This window comes from Vespa crabro, chromosome 8 (assembly GCF_910589235.1).
Source record: "Vespa crabro chromosome 8, iyVesCrab1.2, whole genome shotgun sequence".
NCBI lineage: Eukaryota > Metazoa > Arthropoda > Insecta > Hymenoptera > Vespidae > Vespa > Vespa crabro.
In genome coordinates, this window is record NC_060962.1 from 2,757,442 (window position 1) to 2,778,320 (window position 20,879).

The 20,879-nt window shown below is 35.0% G+C and overlaps 3 protein-coding genes across 3 annotated transcripts; all 3 read right to left on the bottom strand.

Annotated features, from left to right (window-relative positions):
* Window positions 1–9,466: 9,466 nt before the first annotated feature.
* LOC124426109 lies at window positions 9,467–12,647 on the bottom strand. The gene is made up of 3 exons (XM_046967396.1): window positions 10,667–12,647; window positions 10,048–10,553; window positions 9,467–9,802 (listed from the first exon to the last, which is right to left on the bottom strand). Exons 1-3 carry the CDS (start codon window positions 10,802–10,804, stop codon window positions 9,610–9,612), a joined length of 837 nt encoding a protein of 278 aa, XP_046823352.1. The 5' UTR covers window positions 10,805–12,647; the 3' UTR covers window positions 9,467–9,609.
* Window positions 12,648–12,799: 152 nt separating this feature from the next.
* Window positions 12,800–14,613, bottom strand: LOC124426108. The gene has a single exon (XM_046967395.1). It carries the CDS (start codon window positions 14,019–14,021, stop codon window positions 13,116–13,118), a length of 906 nt encoding a protein of 301 aa, XP_046823351.1. The 5' UTR covers window positions 14,022–14,613; the 3' UTR covers window positions 12,800–13,115.
* A 5,184-nt stretch (window positions 14,614–19,797) lies between these two features.
* On the bottom strand, window positions 19,798–20,535 carry LOC124426175 (histidine-rich glycoprotein-like). The gene has a single exon (XM_046967559.1). It carries the CDS (start codon window positions 20,533–20,535, stop codon window positions 19,798–19,800), a length of 738 nt encoding a protein of 245 aa, XP_046823515.1.
* Between the last annotated feature and the right edge of the window lie 344 nt (window positions 20,536–20,879).

A 20,879-nucleotide genomic window follows, 5' to 3' on the forward strand; every position in this document is an offset into this window, starting at 1 on the left:
TATTTTCTATTTCTCCAGGCTTATATATCAATCTTATTTACGAACTTGATATATCTATGGATATAACTTATTACAAGCTTGATATATCTATGGATAATCATATGTAAGTACTTGTTTGCTTTAAAAGTAATCACTAAAGCTAGATCTATTTTCATTTCTCTCTTATATCTATATCTATTTAAATACCCTACACATGATAAAGCTCTAACCATCAATATACACGAATGTATATGTGCTTACGTAGTTTGTTGATCTCGATTGAACTACTTTTTGTAAGACAATATATATCCGTTGCTCCATTCGGTAGACACTTTGAGAAAAAATTTATACGGGACTCGCGTTCGGGACACCTCGAAATCGTATTATTTTCCGTGAGAAAACGTGAGTAGATTTTTCTCCCGACACCAACCACTGTGTTTTCTTCACGGCCATTCTTCTTATCTCTAAGATTTATTTTAATTCGTTCCTTGGTTCTTGCGCCTCATGAAGTCCGAGCACGCAGCTGTGGGATAATTGCGGATAGTGGACAAAGAGATTTTCGTGTGACTGTTCTAATCGTACCAACGTTTCCCGTGGTTCTGCCGTTCATTTCTTTTTTTATTTATTGTACTGAAAACGTCACTTAAGAAAAGAGCAAGAAAAATTCAGTGCCATATGCTCGAGTCTGAGCTTCTATGTGTCCTAAAAAGCAAAACCAAAAATTTCACGTGATTACGTCTATTCTGGGAAAAAAAGATGCACTTCTTTTCCTATTTAATTTATAATATCGAAAGAGGATACAAGAGAAGACGTCTGTTGATACGAAGAAGGAAAAAAGCAAGAGAGAATATTGTCATTCCAATAATGTCCTATTGCGCGTGTAATTGTCACGCAACTTCGAAAACGTATAGGGTAGAAAGGAGCGTGATATAAATCAAGCTGGAGAGATAGGCAGGAAAAATAAGAAGAAAGGGAGAGAGAGAGAGAGAGAGAGAGAGAGAGAATGAATAAAATGAGGGAGGACTGGTGGAAGAAATCAAGAGACAGAAAAATAGACACCACCGACAGTGTGGAGTGGCGTGGATAGAGTGACTGAGGGAGAGAAGGCACTAAGATAGCGGAAAGGAAAGGGGCGAGGAGAAAAGAGGGCGAGGCTGGAACGAGAAGAAAGTATTTTCATTAAAGTACCGACGGTAACGGAAGGCGTATAAATAGCCCTTGACAAATATGCTTCGATGCTGGTAGTATGGAAGAAAGTTCTCTCTCTCTCTCTCTCTCTCTCTCTCTCTCCTTCTTCTTTCTATCCCTCTCCTCTACTTCCTCCAACCGGAAACTCGCGAAGTACCCGCTCGTAAATATTTGCCATTACATTAGCGCGAGAAAAGTGAATACAGCATCGACTCCCGTAATTACATCCGCACGGTACGATAGCTTAAGCGAGTTAAAAATTGATTTTTCTAAGTGTTACATTTTTATAGATTTTAATGTTGCTACGAACTAGAACGGAAACATTCAGAAATTTATGTACATATTTATTATACACATCTATTTTGGAAAGTGTAAATATAGAAAACTGCAAGAAGATTTTCAAATGTTTATGTGTATCTGTCTAGTATAAATCAATGCTTAATATCGCGTTGAAAGAACAACACGTTAAAGAGAGACAAACTTAAACCAAAGACATAGTTATACTTTTTAGATACATAGCTAATGTTTTGCTTCACGAAAACCAATTAAGGCGAAGAATTAATGCCGTTTCCAAAATGCCAACAAACGCGGCCCTCTGGAAACTCTCCAGAGTTATGCGAGCTCTGCCAAATGCGTTAAACTTCATTGATTCATAAATTATAATGCGAATACATTTAATCTTTATGGCACTGACAAAAAATTTGAGAAAATATATGGCCGCTAATAGATAGCCACGTATAATCAGTACTGTAACGAATTTTTGTTTATCGTTAAATATCCGTACATTTTGTATATTTTTCTTTCGTATTTTATTTCTCTTTTTATTAATACGGATAATGAATGTTAATAACATAACGATCATAACTCGCTCGTGTCATAAATTTTTATTTAAAAAAGGCCTTGCATTATGGCACATAATCGCTATTTATCGACGATCAATTAAAATATAAGTTTCGACGGAATGAGTATTTATCGTTTATCGAATCATTTCTGTCGTTCCATTATAATTCTTCGTCGTGCGATATAATCCCAACAATATTTTATTGTGCTTAACCATGGAACAAATTCTTTGGTAAACGTAGTTTAATATTTCTGATTATTTTTATCCGGATTACCTCGCACATTTTTATCGTATATTCACACATTTATCACGAAATATTGAAAAACGGTTTAGAATATAAAACAAATAATTTATATAAAAACACGTACACATAGATACATTTACATTACATGTATATTAGATGCTGTAAACTGTTAGTTTTTAATATGTTAAAAAAAGTAGTTTTTTGAATATAAAATGGTATGGTTCCGTCAATACATTATAATATAATGTCTTATTAGTCTTTCCTCTTTTAAATATTATGTTAAGCAAATTCATTCTGAAAGGTATATTTAATAATTACAAGAAAATTAATAACATATTCGTGAGAATTATAACCATCATTAATCATAAATATCACAATAACAAATAACAAGATAAAATTGTACATTGTTGGAATAAGTAACAGAATAAGAGGATAGTAAAGATAGAAAAAGACAAAGGAACGATTAATGGAATATTTCGTTTGAAATTACGTCGGTGTGACTGTTCTAGTTTAAGCCACTATAAAATCTTAATAGAGAAAAGGAGAGAAAGAGAGAAAGAAACAATGAAAGAGAAAAAGAAAAGAACGTTAATCGGACGTTTATAACGCACTGCCACAGCTGTCCGTATCGTGAGGTCTCATTTGAGACACCTGCATGAAGCTTGCAAGCTCACCACACTTTGAACGTCTCGTGATACTCACATATATTGTGAATATGTGTAAGAGAGAAAGATATGTAATGGTCGCGCGACCATCACACTAGACGATTACAACACGCACAAGCGGGCACAAAGCCGAGGACGCGAGCTTTTCATCGTCGTTCCTGCTCCGCGGATTATGTTATCTCTCGAGCATGTGATATATCGCACACGGAAGCGTTCGGTGCAAACATAATAAACCGACAAACTGTACCGCTATTTATAGCGATGAAAAGCCGTGTGCAAGTAAACGTTTGGAGAAATCAAACTAAAAGAGATATAATTCTTACGTGAATACAAAGTTAAAAATTATATCTACTATATAATATACTATAAAGTCTTTCAGTGATAATAAGAAAAGTTCTAATAAGAAAATTGTCCCGATTATATCGAACAAATTGTGTTCTATTGCGATAATTTTTCTCAATGCAACAATTGCACTAACTAATTTAATTTTCAAATGAACTAACCAAAGATCTTATTTACGAAACATTTATCAAAAAAAAAAAAAAAATCAAAAGAGAATACTAAAGAAATTAACGTCCTTTCTCGTTTGTTTCTTCTTTTCCCATCATACTTCTCCAAAAAGAAAATCCGATATATTTTCTCATTATAGAAGATAACGAAATAATTAAAAAACTTTAATAGAGATTTTACCCAGAGAAAAAAAACGTACATCGAAATATTTTATCTTTTTTTGTGAATTATTTTCGCTTAAATCAAGATAATTGTTAAATGAAAAATTAGAGTATTCTGTAAGAATCGATTTCGTTAAAGTATGTCACTTGAATATGAACAATCTAAAAACAATTTAAGTATGACATTGAACGTGTCTGTCAGGTCTATACAATTCCGAGAATAGGAGCAAATTGATGTAATGGACTTTGCTGTTGCGGTTCGTACATCTCCAAACCCAATTTCGGTAGGCGAGGTATTTTCGTCTTTTTTTTTTCTTTCTCTATTTCTCTCTTTCATTTTATCTACTATTTCATCAGTCCTCGGCTCTTTTTCGTCCTTCGTGTTCCTCAATGTTTACACGAGTAAATGTGTGTATTTATTTTTTTTTTTGACATTACATAAACGTCTCATGTTATTCATTTGGAAAATGTTGTTTCTGTATAATATTAAATATACATAAAATTATTAATCAAATATATTTCATATATATATATATATATATATATATATATATATATATATGAAATTACTATATTTAATATATATCAAATTATTAATCTCATTTCCTATTTCGAGTTAAAATTACTAATAGATATTAATAATAATTATTATTATTTTTATTACGTAAATATTTCATTATGTTTAAATTCTGATACAAATTTGTATTATAAATACAATAAATAGAAACGAAATAATAATAACGACTGCTTTCAAAGGATACTGATAAAAATCGTGTCGTACGACGAAAAGAAAATCCTGAAAATAAGAAGTCGTTCTCTACATAAATAACGGCTTTCCTAGATTACCTCAAAAGAATATATTCACCGATTCAACTTGCAGGCGAATAGTCGGAATATGGCGAAAAGCTTAACATATCTAAAAGAATAGTAAAAAGAAAATGAAAGAGAGGGAGAAAAGAAAACTAGAAAAATATGATAGTAAAAACGAAAGAAAGAGATAAAACGAGTAAGAAGCTGGAACGAACGGAAATGTGTCTATATGTAATAATTTCGACGAATTTCATGATTATACACGTCTGTTCGTATGTACTTATTCGATGCGAGGGACGAAATGGCGTCTTCGAAAGAGTTATCATCATGCGCAAGTAATCAGACGTGTATATCTTTCGTGTCGTAGAGGTTCTTGGAATTATTTCTCAAAAGAATCTTTCAATGCGTTGAAAATGAGAACGAATAACGAATAAAACTATAAGAAAAAGTTCGAAAGAATATAAAAAGAAAGCAAACGTAGAAAATAAAGTAAAGAAAATAATCGAAAAAGCAAAATGGCAAATTTACGATTTTTAATTAAAGTAATCGAAACGTTATAAAAAGAAATTGTAAAATTACCGTTGCCATTATCAAAGAGGATTTAAATTTTCAGAATTGTTGTCGGAGCTAGTCGCTTGTGAAAGGGTTGAAATTATCTGCTGACATGAAAATTACCTACGCTTCAGTAGAGATTGGCCGGACGAACTTCAGCCATCTGCAGCTGGTATGCAACAATCGTGCTTACTGCGTAGAACAACGTGGAAAGGCAACGTTCGTACAAATGTTCCGAGACTATTCGTATTCTCCGAATTCACGCTCACTCTAACTTCTTCTTCTAAAACTTCTTGCGCCTCTTTTCTAAAACTGCCTTGTATTTACGTGCACGGCTTGGATCGTCGGTGTCGTCTTTCGGAAAGAAAAAGAATGGGAAAAAAGGAATAAAAGATAGGGAAAAATAGTGGAAAAGAAGAAAGGAAATAATAGAACAAAAGAAAAGGATAGCTAAGATAGAAAGGTTGGTAGAAAGAGAAAGAGAGAGATCCATGTAGGAAAACGGTAACAGTCTTCGAGCACGAACCATAAGACAGCGAAATCCAATTCCATCGCCGGTTAGTGCGTTGTCCGTTGCACCTGGAGACACGTCCGACGAATCAACGAGGTTTATATCTTCGACGAAGTACAGGAAGAGATAGAATGAGAGAGATGGAAAGAAAATCGTAAGAGTAAGATAGAACATTTATTCTTTTCTTCGGAAGACGTTTTCTTGTTTCTCAAAAAAGCAACACGTTGTTCAGATAAACCAAAGATTCAAGCTGAACTTGTTACCCATAAAATAAATAAATAAGTAAATATATCGTTCAAAATAATCGATTCATTAACAAAATTGATAGAGTTCAGGAGAAAAGAAATGTTTACAATTCCTAATAATAAAATTTTTTCACCTGAAAGCTCTTTGAAGTATAAAGAACGAAAAATGGTATGATCTCACAAAACGATACACCATCAAACGATATTTGAGAATTCTCTTTGCGCTCTATCTTGAGCGCTACTCGTTGAGATGCCGACCGAGAGTTAATTCGTTGATTTCATTACGTGGCTAATTTGACTGAAACTTGGACCAGTTTGAAGAGACCAAATTAAAGGTCCTCGACGTTCTTCAGTTTTAAGTGATGTTTAAAGTATGATTTTCATTAGTTATTTAACCTCAGTAAGTAATGTAATATTTCGTATAAATGTTATCAAACTTTCATGAAAGTACTTCAAAGATGTTATGAGTCAAAGATCATGTAGATTTTTTAATTTAAATATATACAATCAAATACGAGCAAATGTTCTAATTTCTATTCGAATGTTCGTTCGTTAATTGAAGTCCAGTCTTAAATAGAAGAATTTCGCTTCACCATTTCAATTCTATCTCGCAATTTCTCTACATATATGATCACAAAATGTGGACCGAAGGAGAGAGGTACCCAGCTGATGGTAGATAAGGGCGGATGTCTCAACTCAAACTATTTCAATTCGGCAAACAATTCCCAATGTTAGACGGGAATTACTAGACGCGAACGCGTGTTCCTAGAAATGCACCGACGAACGTTTCGCACTGTGGGATTGGAATTATGCAGATTAAGCGCCTTAACACCGGCTTCTCAGATGCATCGTGATCCTTACTTCGTTCATTAAGGTTCCATTGATGCATGCTTTTTTGTATGCGAGATAAGTAATATTTATAAATAGAGATCAATATCATATCCATTTACAAAGAAATAAAATCCATTTTACGAATGTAAATAAGTTGAGGTTAGTTAAAAATATAGTCAGAATATTGAATCTAATTAAATCGGGTACTAATTATATTACATAAAATGGACAAGTCCTTTAGGCTTTCGGCATTCTACTTTTTAATTAAGATTAATATAACTTTGGCTTTGATGTTGTTACAATCGCGATATCTTTCAACAGTTTTTAAAAATATAATGTAACAAATATAAAAAGAGATGTCACAAAAAGTCGCGTTTATGAAAAAGATATTTTTATCAACGCTTAACTTTTCTATTGTTGACTATGTTTTAATTATAATAGAGATGTTGAGTTTCAATGGATTTTTTAACGTCTATAAGTTTATGAGCAAACAGAATTTAATAATTTTATTTCGAATAAAAGAATTGAAAGTATGAGAGAATAAATTATTCCTAAATTTACCAGTTGTTGTAGCTTTTCGAATCAGTGCTATGAAATTTTTGTGTGTTGCAATAATTAATAAGAATGAGATATCCGAAAGATCTAGTCGTAAATATTTAATATAATGAAAGTATAAGGCAAGTAAAATATAAATTATGACAACAAATGTACATCCTTATATAATATTTCAATTTTTAGAAAAAATTAAGTTTAGAGATATTAAAAATACATAGTCAGCATCATAGCGAATAGCACACACACGTTCTCATCATAAGAGTACCTGATGCAAGGGTTAGTAGGTATTAAATGCGTTTCCACTGTATGTCGAATCAAAATCAAATCGAGTTTGATACGTGGTCGGATGGCTGCGCCAAAGCAGCCAAGGCAGCTAAGGCGACGAGAGAATCCTCCAACCGAAACGACGTCGCACTCTCCTAACTCACCTCGAAGTTTCTCAACTGTAATTCCGACTCGATAGTTGCCACGGTATTACGGAACCTCGCGTAGCTCTTCTAACTTCATTAATCATTACAGTTTCGAGATCGGCAGAAGGTTCTTTTTGAAAAGTATATAAGAGAGAAAAGATTGGTAGGATGTGGTCTGTAAATAAAGAGAGAGAGAGAGAGAGAGAGAGAGAGAGAGAGAGAGAGAGAGAGATTCAGAGAGACAGCAATCACAAGTTGTTGATGACTCACTAAAGATCTTATCTTGTCTCCAAAAGTCATACGAATTTTGAATGCCTTTATACGATCGTATATCAACAAAAAATGTCATCTAAGTTATATATCTAACACTTTTATTTGACTTCATAAAAATGTACTCATCAGCGTCTAGAACGAGACGTTGTCATACTGTTATATTGACCTAGATGATTTCTTAGAAATCTGTTGAATGATAAAGAACTCCCTGCAACGTGGTGTTAATGAATTCCATATCGCAGCTTATCCTTTATCCTATCTGAATAGAGCTGACTCTTAGATACATGAATTTTTAGTTCGAAGAGACGCCGGTGGTAGCTCGAATAAAGCACAAAAAAGATGTTTTACCGTCACGACGTTAAGTCTCCTGTATACGGGCATCTCTGTCCTATATAAATTCTCAGAACTGTTCTCGGCCATGGCAGCATTTAGAAAATAGGTCAGTGCTGTCGTTTAAAGAAGATGAATCGATATTCTCTATCTTTGGAAGCGCGTATTTTGCAACGAACAGTTATAGACAGAAAACTACTTGTTGAATTTCATGCAACATCAAGTACCGATGTACATAGATTTCTAAAATAATATACGCGTTTTATTAAAATAATACTTAATGCTGTAATAATGATTTCATACCTATTATGAATATGTTACATAACTTAAAGTTAGAAATCGTAGCGACGTTTCAAAAGCGTGTTTATCAAAGTGTTGAAGCTTCATTTCATGTTTCATAAATAGAATTCTTTTCTTTTTTATGTCAGAAACAATCTTCGTACGTTACACGATACGTCCGACTCACCATTCTCATCCTCTTGCTTTCATAAATCTAATACGGTTGATGAAATAAAAAATAAAAAGTACTGGTACACAGGTAAGTACATAGATAGTTATACTCACTGAATTTACGTCGACGTCATTAATTTGCGTTTAAACTGCGTCTGAAGATGGCCAGGAAGCGTTAGCCTACCTTCTGAGCGAGTACGCGCACACACATCGTATGAAGGGTAAGGGTATTGTAATAAATCGTTGGCTTTAATGGATTTTAGTTAAGACCAAAGTAAAGACGACGTACACACTAGAGCACAGCGCGTACAGAATTTATCTCTAGTTGCACCGATGATGCATGCGAGCAACCCCCCACGAACAACCCTCTCGTAAACACGCCCGTAGAGCCCCACTATTGCGGGCACTTCGCATTACCCCGATGTATTTCGCTCACGGCACAACAATTCCACTTTATCTTCGAGCCAAGAGAGCGCCGAAATATCCTTCTGAATTTATTCACCGTGGATACTGACGAAAAATATAACTTTTAAACTTACGGGTTTCATTCATTCTAAACACCTATTTCATATACTTTATAGCATTTCTCGATGAATTTTAATCTCCGTTACTAGGTATGTTATAAGAATTCATTGTATACAATAAATGTCATGATTTGTATACATGAAATGTCATGTGAGAAAAAATGGATAATAATAATAATTTAATAAAATAGAATATAAATAATAAAAGAGATATGTAGCAATTATTGTAAGTACAAAGTATTAAGACTATATACACGTTATATTATGCAAAAATCTATTAATATTTATTAATATGATTAAATGACCCTTTCTCCAGATTCTCCAGATCCAGAAATATTTCAAAATGAACAGAGCACGTTTTCGAATTAGTAGACGAGAATACAGAAAATACATATTTATTACATCTTACCTAGCGAACAAGTTTATCTCTCGAAATATTACAAGCAATAAAACAGTGAGACATTAAATAAAGAAGCTTAGATAATTTTTTAAAAGAGATTATCTCTTCCTCTTGTTTATCTTCGAACGGATCACTTGAACTTACAACTTTTATATGGCAGATGGTATGCATTAAGAAACTTGACATGATCGATATAAACTTTAATTTCTGTATTAGGTTCTTGTATATTTTGGAATACCATTTCGTCATTCTTGACGTATCGACAATAAGGTATCGTACATATTTTAGTCCATCCAAAACCTTCTGCGATTATAGCTGTATATCTACGTAAAAGAACGTACATACAAAATACAAATACAATATTTCAAGTTCGAAATAATAATTTTAAGTTAAAAAATAGAAAAGGAACGAATATTCGAATTGAAAGAACAACTCGATCTTGTACTACTTTTGAAATGCTGGTATTTTAATATTATGAAAAATTGATGATTCTAAGAGAAATCACTATTGTTCGATGCTTTGAATGCTTTTGATGCTTAAATAATCGATATTACAGAGTCAGACTCACATGTTAGAACAGTCGATACGGAACAATCGATAACTACAATCTCGTGCGAGATACCAACTCTCTTCAACGAGCTTCTTGGCTATACCCATTCCACGATATTCTGGGTCAACCGCCACATAGTTGCACTCAAACACCTTGTGAACGCAATAACGATTCCAAACATCTGGCTTAAGAGATACATAAGAATAAAACTCTATCAGGTCGCGCACTAGACTCTCTTCCTCGCAACATCTCGCATATTCCTTAATTTTTTTTGGTTCCCACGGACATGAACAAATGTTTACAGCAGCACCGATTATGCAACGGAGTTGATTTTCTGCGATTATCGTCATGCCGTTTTTAAGGTTCTCTTGCAAGATCTTCAACATGAAAGCTGTTGGTGATATATTACTAAGACCGATATTTACAATACTTGGCTCCTCTTTAAAATAAGTCCTGCACATGAAATTTATTACATTGTCATAATCAACAGGCATTGCCAAGCGAGTAATATAAGTTGGCGGCTCCTGAAATAAAAATTATTATTTTCGAAGATTACGATTATAAATGAAGTTAAATTGAAGAAAATAGAATAGCTTATTTAAATTATTTTAACTTTATTCTTTCAAATATTACTCACGGGACAAATGCATATTGTATGCTTTTCCGAAGCATTAAAACGAGATTGCGAATATCGAAGTTTTTCGATACTCCGAAAAAGTTTGACGTCTTGAAAAGTTTTAGTATTGGCGATTAATCTTGAAAGCAACGATACCATGTTTCTCTATATTTCATCGTCGATCTGCCGTGAAAACCGTTCGCTTCGTGAAATAATACGTAAATAAAAGATAGGAATTGCTCGTGCGCACGTTGCTAAATATATTTATCGACTAAAATGCCGATAGATAGCATATATAAAACAAATAACGGAGCTATACGTGTGAATGTGGTTTACCGTTCGTCGACTGTAGCGATACTTCAACGATTTGTAGCCAAAATCGCATAGGTTAAACTTTTTAAGAAACTAATCTAAAGTATTTTGAAATAGATGAGATCTGCCATCTCTTGAAATTAAATTTTGTACATAATAAAAATATATATTATATATAATATTCATTCGAAATTAACGACATTCGAATAGGAAAAAACGATTGTTAATAACATAAAATGAGTATTAGTACAAGCGATACGATACCGCGAAACACTAAAATTTTTGCTATTTCTGTTTCTATTCTTTCAACGATGTATATGTAGTTCTTGCGAGTATCCGTGAGACAATAAACTTTCATACGAAAGTGATCGAGACCTCAACATCGAACCCTCGTCCTCGTGAAATCGTACGAACACTTCTTAACTGTTTTATTCTCAGATAAAACGAATAAAAAGAAAAAAAAGGTAGAGAAAAACGGCGCAAGGAATGCTCACCTCCTCCCTCTCATTCTCCTCCTCCTCCTCCTTCACCCTGGCTTACTCGGAGAAAGATTAACGTAAGATAAATTGCATTTCTTTCGGAAATCGAAGGATTCGTTTGAAACGACGTGATCGAAAAGATTCCAACGTGTTTCTAGTTTGTTCTTTTTCTAGAACTGATACAGTCGTTTTGCGGTAATTTTTTTTACTTGTATCGCACTTCTTGCTCAATAATCTCAATAAAAATAAATAGTTTTTTACAAACGTCATTACAAATGTCATTAGATATTAAAGAAAATGGTAACACGATCTATTCCGAACTAAGATCAATTATTTTTTATCGAAAATAACTCAATTTTTAATACTTTCTAAAAATTGACACGTTAAAGCATATTTTTTTTTTGAAAACGAATTTAGCAAAAACATTAACCATGAAAGTAAAAGAACATTAGCAGGCTCATCTTTATCATATTTTTATCCAACGCTTGAAGATTAAGGTGTAAAACCACACTTGCTTACCCGTTGTCGTCGTGGAACGTGCACAAGCGTTCTCTCAGTATTTGCAAAGGCGGACGATAATTCAGGTACGGCTCTATTCATTCATAGCCGTTGTGCCAAGTGATATGGCTGGCAGCAGTCTGCAGACTGGCGCACCTGATTTATGTATTCCAAACGCGTTCCACAACCTACGATGCACACTCATCCATGCACACAAACAAACACACACGCGTATACATAAACACGTGGACCTACTCATAACTGTGCATGCATACACATAGATTGGGAAAAGGAGGAGGAAAGGGAGGAGTGTGTTTGGGGTTGCTGCGGCTTATTGTTGATGAATGCACGGAACCGGAGCTCACTGAACCACGAAGGGAATGGTACCTCAACTATTCTCACCCTAGTCAAAATACAGGAGGATGCGAATGTATCCGTGTGCGCGCTCGCGCGTTACCTGCCTGAAAAGCTGCCTTCTCCTCCTTCAACCCCTCGTTTCTCGTCCAAGCGAGCGATGCATCAATTATCACCTTTTATTCACGTCCCAGCTAACCGCGACGAAAAATCACAATTTATTGCGGCAACAATGGCGAACATTATTAATATCCATTAATCAACGTAACCATCGTCGGCAAATCACGTTGTTCACCGTGGGAAACCTAGTCGGGGGTTGCTCCGTGGTCGTTATCAAGGAACAGGACAATGCGTCAAGATGAACCTGCAATCCGATCGAGGTATTGTCCCCTTGGGAATGTATCGATTATCGATACGACTCTGCTGTGCTCTTGATTTTATTTTACACCTGCAACGTAACCCCTTAGAAATCGATACGTCAAAGCAAATTTGTCAAAAGGAAGAGACATGGTTATAATATCTTTCTAATCTTTATATGTGCAATACATGTATCGTCTACAAATATTCTAATCGTTTACAGTATACGTTAATGCTATAAAATACATTTTTTGTAAATTATCGTTATCAAACGAAAAGAATTAGAACACATATTTTGAAGATTTATCGTTTCATTAATCAAGATGTAAATGTTATCTAGCAACGTGTAATAAATAAATATAAATCTCTTTAATAAACAATAATACTTGAGTCTACGATCTTTAATCATGTATACAACAATAATAGAATACACCTTATTAAAATGCATCCATGTCTATCAGTGAGTACTTTTAATCCTTAGCAAGTCCTACTTTTTTAACGAATTCGTCAAGATTATGAAAGAAGCCATCGTAGCCTTGCGCAGCAACATGACCTTGGGTTTCTTCATTGACCCGAGACTTCTTCGATTTTCCTTCTTTTTTGGCTTCAGCCAAGTCGAACGCTGAATCGTGACTTAAGCCCTTCTTGTAGGAACGTTCGAGAGAATCGTGCTTCTCGCCGTATCTTCCGTGTTTCTTGAACTGTCCACCTTGATGATCGTTGTCGTAAAAATTGGCATCTTTTTTGTATTCGTCTTTATGATAAACATTATGGAAGCCAGCAGCGTTGTGACCTTTATTGCGATTACCTTCAATCTCATAGCTTCCACCTTTTTCGTTAAATGCTTGATCCTTTCGACCACTAAAATTGTTTTTGATGACGGTATGTGCTTTCTTTTTGCCAGCCGCTTCGGCATAATCTTTCTTCTGTTTCTCTTTTTCTTTCTCACCCTTTAAGCTCTTTTCAAATTTAACCGTTTTCTTACCACCCTTCTCATTCCTTACTCCTTGATTCGAAAATATGTACTTAATAGCCTTCGAATCGGTAGCCATTACTTGTGGTTCAGCAAGAACAAGTTCCATGTGATCAACGCCAGGTGGTATAACACCTTTGTAATTAGGTGGTAACATTTCTGCGTCTGGTTCCAAAATTAAAGGTTTTTTTGCATTTTTTCTTTGGATTGGCTCATCATCGAAATTTTCCAGACCTCTGTCCACACCAACAAATTTAACTGGTGACAAATCTTTGATGATATAATCGGTAGAAAAATCTTCAAGATCAGATTGTGTTTGGTTATTTTTATTCACAGGATATGTTGAAACGCGAACAATGGCGACACAGAGAACGTACCAGTACAACCCCCACACGTTTTTCATCCTCCTTTCTCTATGTCTACACCTGACGTGTCTAGTTTATCGTGTTTGTGATAAAACAGAAGGTTTTACTTCTTTTTCTTTCTCTTTCTCGAGCGCTCGCGATTAGGAAAAACGCAACGTCAACGTGACTAGGTATTTTTTTCTTTCTCTCTCTCTCTCTCTCTCTCTCTCTCTCTCTCTTTATCTCTCTCTATCTTTCTCTCCCTCTCTCTCTTTCTATCTTTCTGTACGGTTTTCTTTCTTCTTTTTCTTATATCGCGTTGAGTCTACTCGCGGCGTTTCGATTCTTGCGTTGAAATAAACTGTAATCACTGTTCCATGTGGCGAGCTCTTTTATATCTCCTGACCGATCGCCGGAACGCCCGCGCTCGATTGGCTCTTGCCCAGAACTGGTGGAGTACATCTGAAAGGACGGTACTTCTCAAGACTAGTGATGCTGCGGACAAACTTCGTTTCCACCGATTTTGCGCGATCTCACCGAGATGTCTCTTATAGAAATCATAAGCTGGCACGTTTTTCTCAAGGTCGTCCCACTTTGCTCGATCCGTTGAAAGTCGAACAGTTTCGTTCGACTATTCTCGAATAACTACTCTCGAAAACGAGAAGCTCATACGGGCTTCGTTGTATCCATTTGAGCTTTTAATCCAATTCAGCCTTGACACGTTATTTTTATTATTTTGTTTTCTTGTTCGAAGAAAAACGTGACACATTTTCTATAAACGTATATCGATCTATACGTAGCATCAACGAAACATGAATAATATTAGAATGCTGAATTATAAAAATTCGCGAGAAAATATCATTGATCATAAGCCCAAGATGTTTCATAGAACACTCTCTCGTTCGTAGAAAATGATCCTCAATCGACGCAAGAACGTGAACGAATGTTGCGTATATGTCCAATATTATCATACCACCACATTGAATCTAGCGTGACTAAAAAGTAACGTAAATATCTTTTCTCTAAATAACTTAGATATACTAATGGCAATGGTAAGCCATGTTTTAATCCAGCCGAAATTTTAACATCCTGCCGAAACTATGTTACGCAAATCTGACCGATTTATAGGAACAATCACAGCAGGATAATTGGAGTGTCAATAACACTTTGTACTTGAATTTGCTTTGCTGACCATGAGATAGTTACATAGAAAGGAGCGAGAATGTTTACCTTGATTGAAGGACTTTTGTTACCAACGCGTATATAAAAGCTAAACCAGTTACTAGCATAAGTGCCAGAGTAAGCGAGTCCACCTTCGACTGAACCTGCCAATTTTCGATTTTGTTCTGCATTCATTATGATTGCGATCATGACTATCCTTGTATTGATCTCGATCGGATTCAACGATGGATCATCAACGAAAATGGAAAAGATGACAATCTCGAAAACGAGTATGGCCGACCTTGTGTCTTCTGCTACGGGTTACACGTACGAGCAAGGACAAGACTATCCTGTGACCTATGTACATTACAAGTACAATTATGGGAACGGACATTACTACGATACGCCATTGCATTATGGTAGTAGTGTGGGTACTGCAGCACCTGTTGCTGTATCGGTTCCTCAAACGGCGGGTTTCTACGAAAAGCCTGTAATCTCTTATGCTTACGCAGGACAGAAGCCGAGTCTCTACGTGCAACAGCAATTGCCTTACATAAAGTTGGGTAATGATCACGTGACAGGACAAGGTGTCTACGTTGTCTCAGGGAAACCTTTGGCATCTTATCACGTGCCTGTGAGTAATGAAAAAGTAGAAGTAGAAGATGGTAATCAAGATCATACCGACGAGAAGAGTAAGGAAGAACATGATGATGAAAAGGAGGAATATAACAATGAACACAAAGATGATGGTCATGAAGATGATGACGATGAGGGCGATGATAATGACGACAGTGGATATAACGATACTCATGAAACTCATTACTCCTCGTTTCCATCAAAAGGATTCAAGCATATTTATCTAGAGCATCCTCAAAAAAATACTCTAAAATTATATAATAAAGATCAAGGTGATTTTGATAGTTCTCAAGCAGACGCTGCATCTTTCCTTAAAACTGAATCAGATAAACAATACTCCGACGAAAAGCATTCGTCTTACGGTGAAAAGGGTGATAGTGATCATAATAGCTATGACGAGTTTGACAAAGGACAGAAAAAACTTTATGATACGGCCGAGAATGCTGGTTTGTATTTTGCTTCTATAAGACAAAACAATATTCTTATACAAAATTATAGATAAAACTTCTACTTTGCAGTACATGGCTTACTTCTATGTACTTTGTTTTTCTAGGCCACTATAATCTAGAGGGTGGTCACAAAAAGGAACATACCGATACATCCAATACTTATGGTCAACACGATGACTTGGAGAAGGGTGAAGAAGGTGCCAAGCATGAACACAGTTCATATCATAAAAAAGGAGGAAAGACTAATGGTTTCCACAAAGTCTATCATAAAGACGAATATAAAAAGAACACGGAATTTTATGATGAAAGCCACAAAGACGGGGAGGTCAGTAAACACTTTGCCTTCGACCAGCATCATAATGCAAAAGAGGGTGATTTTAAAAAAGGTTCTAATCACGATTCTGGCTTCGATCATTGGGATAAGATGAAGAAAGATGATTTCTATAAGGGTCACGACATTAGTCACAATCAAGGACACCATTCCAAAAAGGGCGAAGATTCTTATCATAAAGATTACTCTGATTATTTGAAAGAAGATAAAAAAGAAGTAGGAAAGAAACATGGTTTTTCTAAAGCTCACAATGATCATTGATAAATAATGTAAATATTTATTTGATATATCTACTTTGCTATTATTATTCTACGACATGTATTTGGAATAATATAAGAAATAATTTAATGTAACGTTTGATTTCATAAATTTCTTTCATATTGTATAATTTGCGCTAAATTACGCCACAAAAATATATCCATTTGTGTGAGTCTGTCCCGCATACTCAAAAAAAAACATAATCCAAACGTGATAGAATGTATTCGAATGTACAATGTATTATACGTGACTAACAAATAGATCACCATAGAGCATTGTCAATCATAGCTCACATTTTTGTAATGCCTTGTCGATACTTATAACACGTGAAATTCGTAGTATTGCCAGACTAACCCTCTTTCAAGGTATTCATCGATCAATTAGCGTAGCACCGAAGTGAGTAACTGTCAAGTAAGACAGTGATGTAATACCGGCTGTTGTGCATTCCCGTGGTATTCTACTTTCTAAATTAGAATAGTTCGTGCTCCGGATTAAAAACAAAACAGTAAAGCATATACCGATCGAAGTTAATTTTTTGAGATAATGTCGCGTTACGGTCAATAAATCGAGCTCTACCATCGAAATAACGGATATGCGATTTATTTTCGAAATCTAAAAGGAAATATGGTCTGATAAAACAATCTATATAATTTTACGTATCGTCTTTGTTACTGATTATTATAAATGACGTATCCTATAAAAGAGTCGTTAGATCATATATATGTAATCAGAGACACGTCATTCGAACTCTCGAAGTTCTATCTTTGGAAGTATATAAAATAACATAAAATTATGTTAACAATTATGAAAATGGACGTTTGTTATGTCGTGAGTGTAATATGTTTGCTGGTATGCGAAGGAATCGAGGTGAAGGAACCCGAAAAAATTAAAAATAATTTGAACAAATCAGTAGTGGAAGATATGGAAACGTCAAGCAACGAATACGCATTTAATAGAAGAGGATATGAGTTTAAACGATACGACACAATTGACGAGCGTGGAACAGATGAATTTGAGCCTTTTATTAAAGGCGATGGATTTGGAAATTCCAATTTAAATGTGGCTAACTCGATTTACGGATTCAATTATCCAAACGAGTATAAAATTAGAAATATCGACAAAGGTATTCATTAGAATCTCTTTTTAATAAATATCTTGTAATCGTTGCAGTTATTTAACGACTATAATAAAATTGGACGATATCATTTTAATCATAGTAATCACTATGGATTATACGTATATTTGCATCAGGTATCCTTGGCGTGGAATCGAGTTTACGACGTTTAGGTGGACAGGATAGTAGCCTTGGCAACATCGAAGAATTCGATTACGATGGAAGCGATGGATTTCGCATTAAAGGAAGCCTCACTCGCTCTCAATATTATGGTTTACCAAGACATGCAGAAAATTATAAACTTTCGAGAAGCAAACTGGGTCTTGGTGGTACGAATATCAGACTGCATTCTAATTTAGATACTGACAATTTAAGGAAATCGATAGGAACACAAAATATTCCGTATAATATTTTGGAAAATGATTTTCTCACCGATAACATCGTTATACCGAGATTGAATTTAGAAAATGAATTTAAGAACGAAATAGTTGAAGACAGATATAATTTTGCTATTGGCGATATTTCAAGATACCAAGACGAAGAAAAGACTGAGACCGTCGAGAAGCTCGGCAATAGATACGAAGCAACCGAAGATTTTGATAAAGACGAAAAGGAAGCTATCGAAAAATCTCATCTTTTTGGATATCAACAAGACATTGCTGAAACTGAAAAGGACGAGGAGGAAGAAGATTTGAAATACGACAAAAATGAATCTGCTGCAAAGGGACTGTCGAGCGAAAGTCATGGAAAAAACGAGAGTCATAAAAAAGGTCACAAAACGTCGGGGTTTCATAACGTTTACCACAAGGACGAATACAAAAAGGACACGTCCTTTTATGACAACGAGCATGTCGACGAACACGAAGAGAGTTATAGCTCGGAGAACAGCGAACACGAAGAAGCGGAAGGTGAACAAAAGAACATCAAAAAGTTGGATGCAGGTTACCACGAGAACGAACACGCACAAAAGGAAATATTTCTCAATGGTCATCAATACGGTACTGCTCAAGGACACGATAGGGAAGCTAGCGGAAAAGAGCATTATATCGAGAATGGTGCATTTTTAAAGAAAAATGAACATAGTACGTCAAAAGTGAAAGGTAATTCATTGTATTTAAACAAGCACTATTAAATTATTGTTAAAGATCTATCACTTCTTTCTATTTGACGTTATTTATCAATTATTTCGTATAAAATCTATTGTTGTATAAGCTATTACTAATTTGCAGAATTACTATAGTTATTATTTCTATATTAGTCAACAATTCTAACAATTTCTATAAAGTTATTTTTTGATAATTTGTAATCCAATGCAAATTTATGATCCAATATGTAAAGTAAGATATTTTTAAATATTATAAAATTAAATCGATTTTAAGTAGTTTTATTTCTTATTTCAATGATCATTGATTAACTTTTTCTTTGAATGTATATAAAAACTGAAACAAATAGGGTGAAAGTAACGATATTTACCAATTTAATGATTGCATCAAAATCGCTCGTATTTGTACGGCAATATTACTTAATACTCAAGGAAGGGATAAATGACTATATAAAATTATTTTTATTTCGAAATGAAAGTTTGAAGAGTGATCTCATTTTTTTCTGTTTATAATAACAAAATAGAACGCGTGACCATAATCAAATATTCGAAAACGCTGTTACTGCAAAAATGAACAGGAAAAGTTATATGAGTTCTTTAATAAAGAATGATCTTTGAAATTTCTATATGCTGTATATCTCAATCGTTACTCGTAGATTTGATTTTGATGTTCTACCTATGAACGTAGGAAAATATTTATTTTGATAATTTGTAATTATACAAATAAAGTACAGCTAGAAACAAACATAATCCAACAAGGAACAATAATTGTGATTGCTACGACTTAATGTCCATCTTTAAAACCCCATTTCTTGTGATCTTCGTGATCACCTTTTTTACCATGCTTAGAATGATGTTCATAATGTTCTTCGTGTCCACCTTCACCCTTGTGACCCTTTTCATCGTGATGATGATGTCCCTTCTCGTAATGACCTTTTTTCCCATATTTATCCTCATGATGACCGGAATCGTGATGACCCTTCTTGAAGTGACCGCCCTTTTTGTGCTCATGCTCGTGATGATGACCACCGTGATCCTCGTGGTGACCAGAGTCATGATGTTCGTCGAAGAATTCTTTATCTTTTTTAAATTCATCTAATTTATGAACTCCGTGATGCCCCTTGGTACTATGGCCCTTACCGTAGTGGCCTTTCTCATGAAATTTATGGCCCTTTTCGCCCTTTTCACCTTTATGATGCTCGGCGTAGTAACCATCATCGTGGTGATGATGCTTCTTGTGTCCTTCATCCTCGTGATAGTGTCCCGAATGTCCTTCTTTGTCATGGTATCCCTTATCACCCTTTTCGTGATGATGTTCACCCTTATATCCTTTGTCGCCCTTCTCACCGTGTTTGCTATAATGATCGGAAAAATGCTCTTCGCCACCACCCTTTTCTTCATGATGACCAGACGCAGCTACTTCCAAGTCCGACAGATCTATCGTAACTTTTCGGCTTTCAACCAGAATTGAATGAGCGATCGAAATCGCTACGATAGAAATCACCAAAGCAAAACACCTCATCGTATCGACTGAATATTTGCTATACTTGTCAGCACCCACCTTTCGCTTCAACGCTGCGGTCGGTGTGATAAAGCCAAGCGCTACTCTCTTATTATATACAGAACGGAGAATAATCGGCGATATTAGGGAAGCAATACCTCCTTTTCTTGGCTGATTAGTTCGTTGCGAAAGTTATGTCTTTTTAACCTGTTTAAATCGTAATATCGACTTCAAACAGTTCGTTGATCATGAACGTTATGTAATCTCGATCGAAATCGTCGCTACGCTTGCACAAATGTGACGCCGACGTCTTTTAATCAAAGATTTTCTCTTCTCGATCGATCTCGAACTTCCACCACTACTTT

Coding starts and splice junctions, on each gene's coding strand:
- LOC124426109 (XM_046967396.1), bottom strand. CDS start 10,804: ATGGTATCGTTGCTTTCAAGATTAATCGCCAATACTAAAACTTTTCAA. Junction 10,554..10,666: donor ATACAATATGCATTTGTCCC/GTGAGTAATATT, acceptor TTTTTATTTCAG/GAGCCGCCAACTTATATTAC. Junction 9,803..10,047: donor CGTATCGACTGTTCTAACAT/GTGAGTCTGACT, acceptor TCTTTTACGTAG/ATATACAGCTATAATCGCAG.
- LOC124426108 (XM_046967395.1), bottom strand. CDS start 14,021: ATGAAAAACGTGTGGGGGTTGTACTGGTACGTTCTCTGTGTCGCCATT.
- LOC124426175 (XM_046967559.1), bottom strand. CDS start 20,535: ATGAGGTGTTTTGCTTTGGTGATTTCTATCGTAGCGATTTCGATCGCT.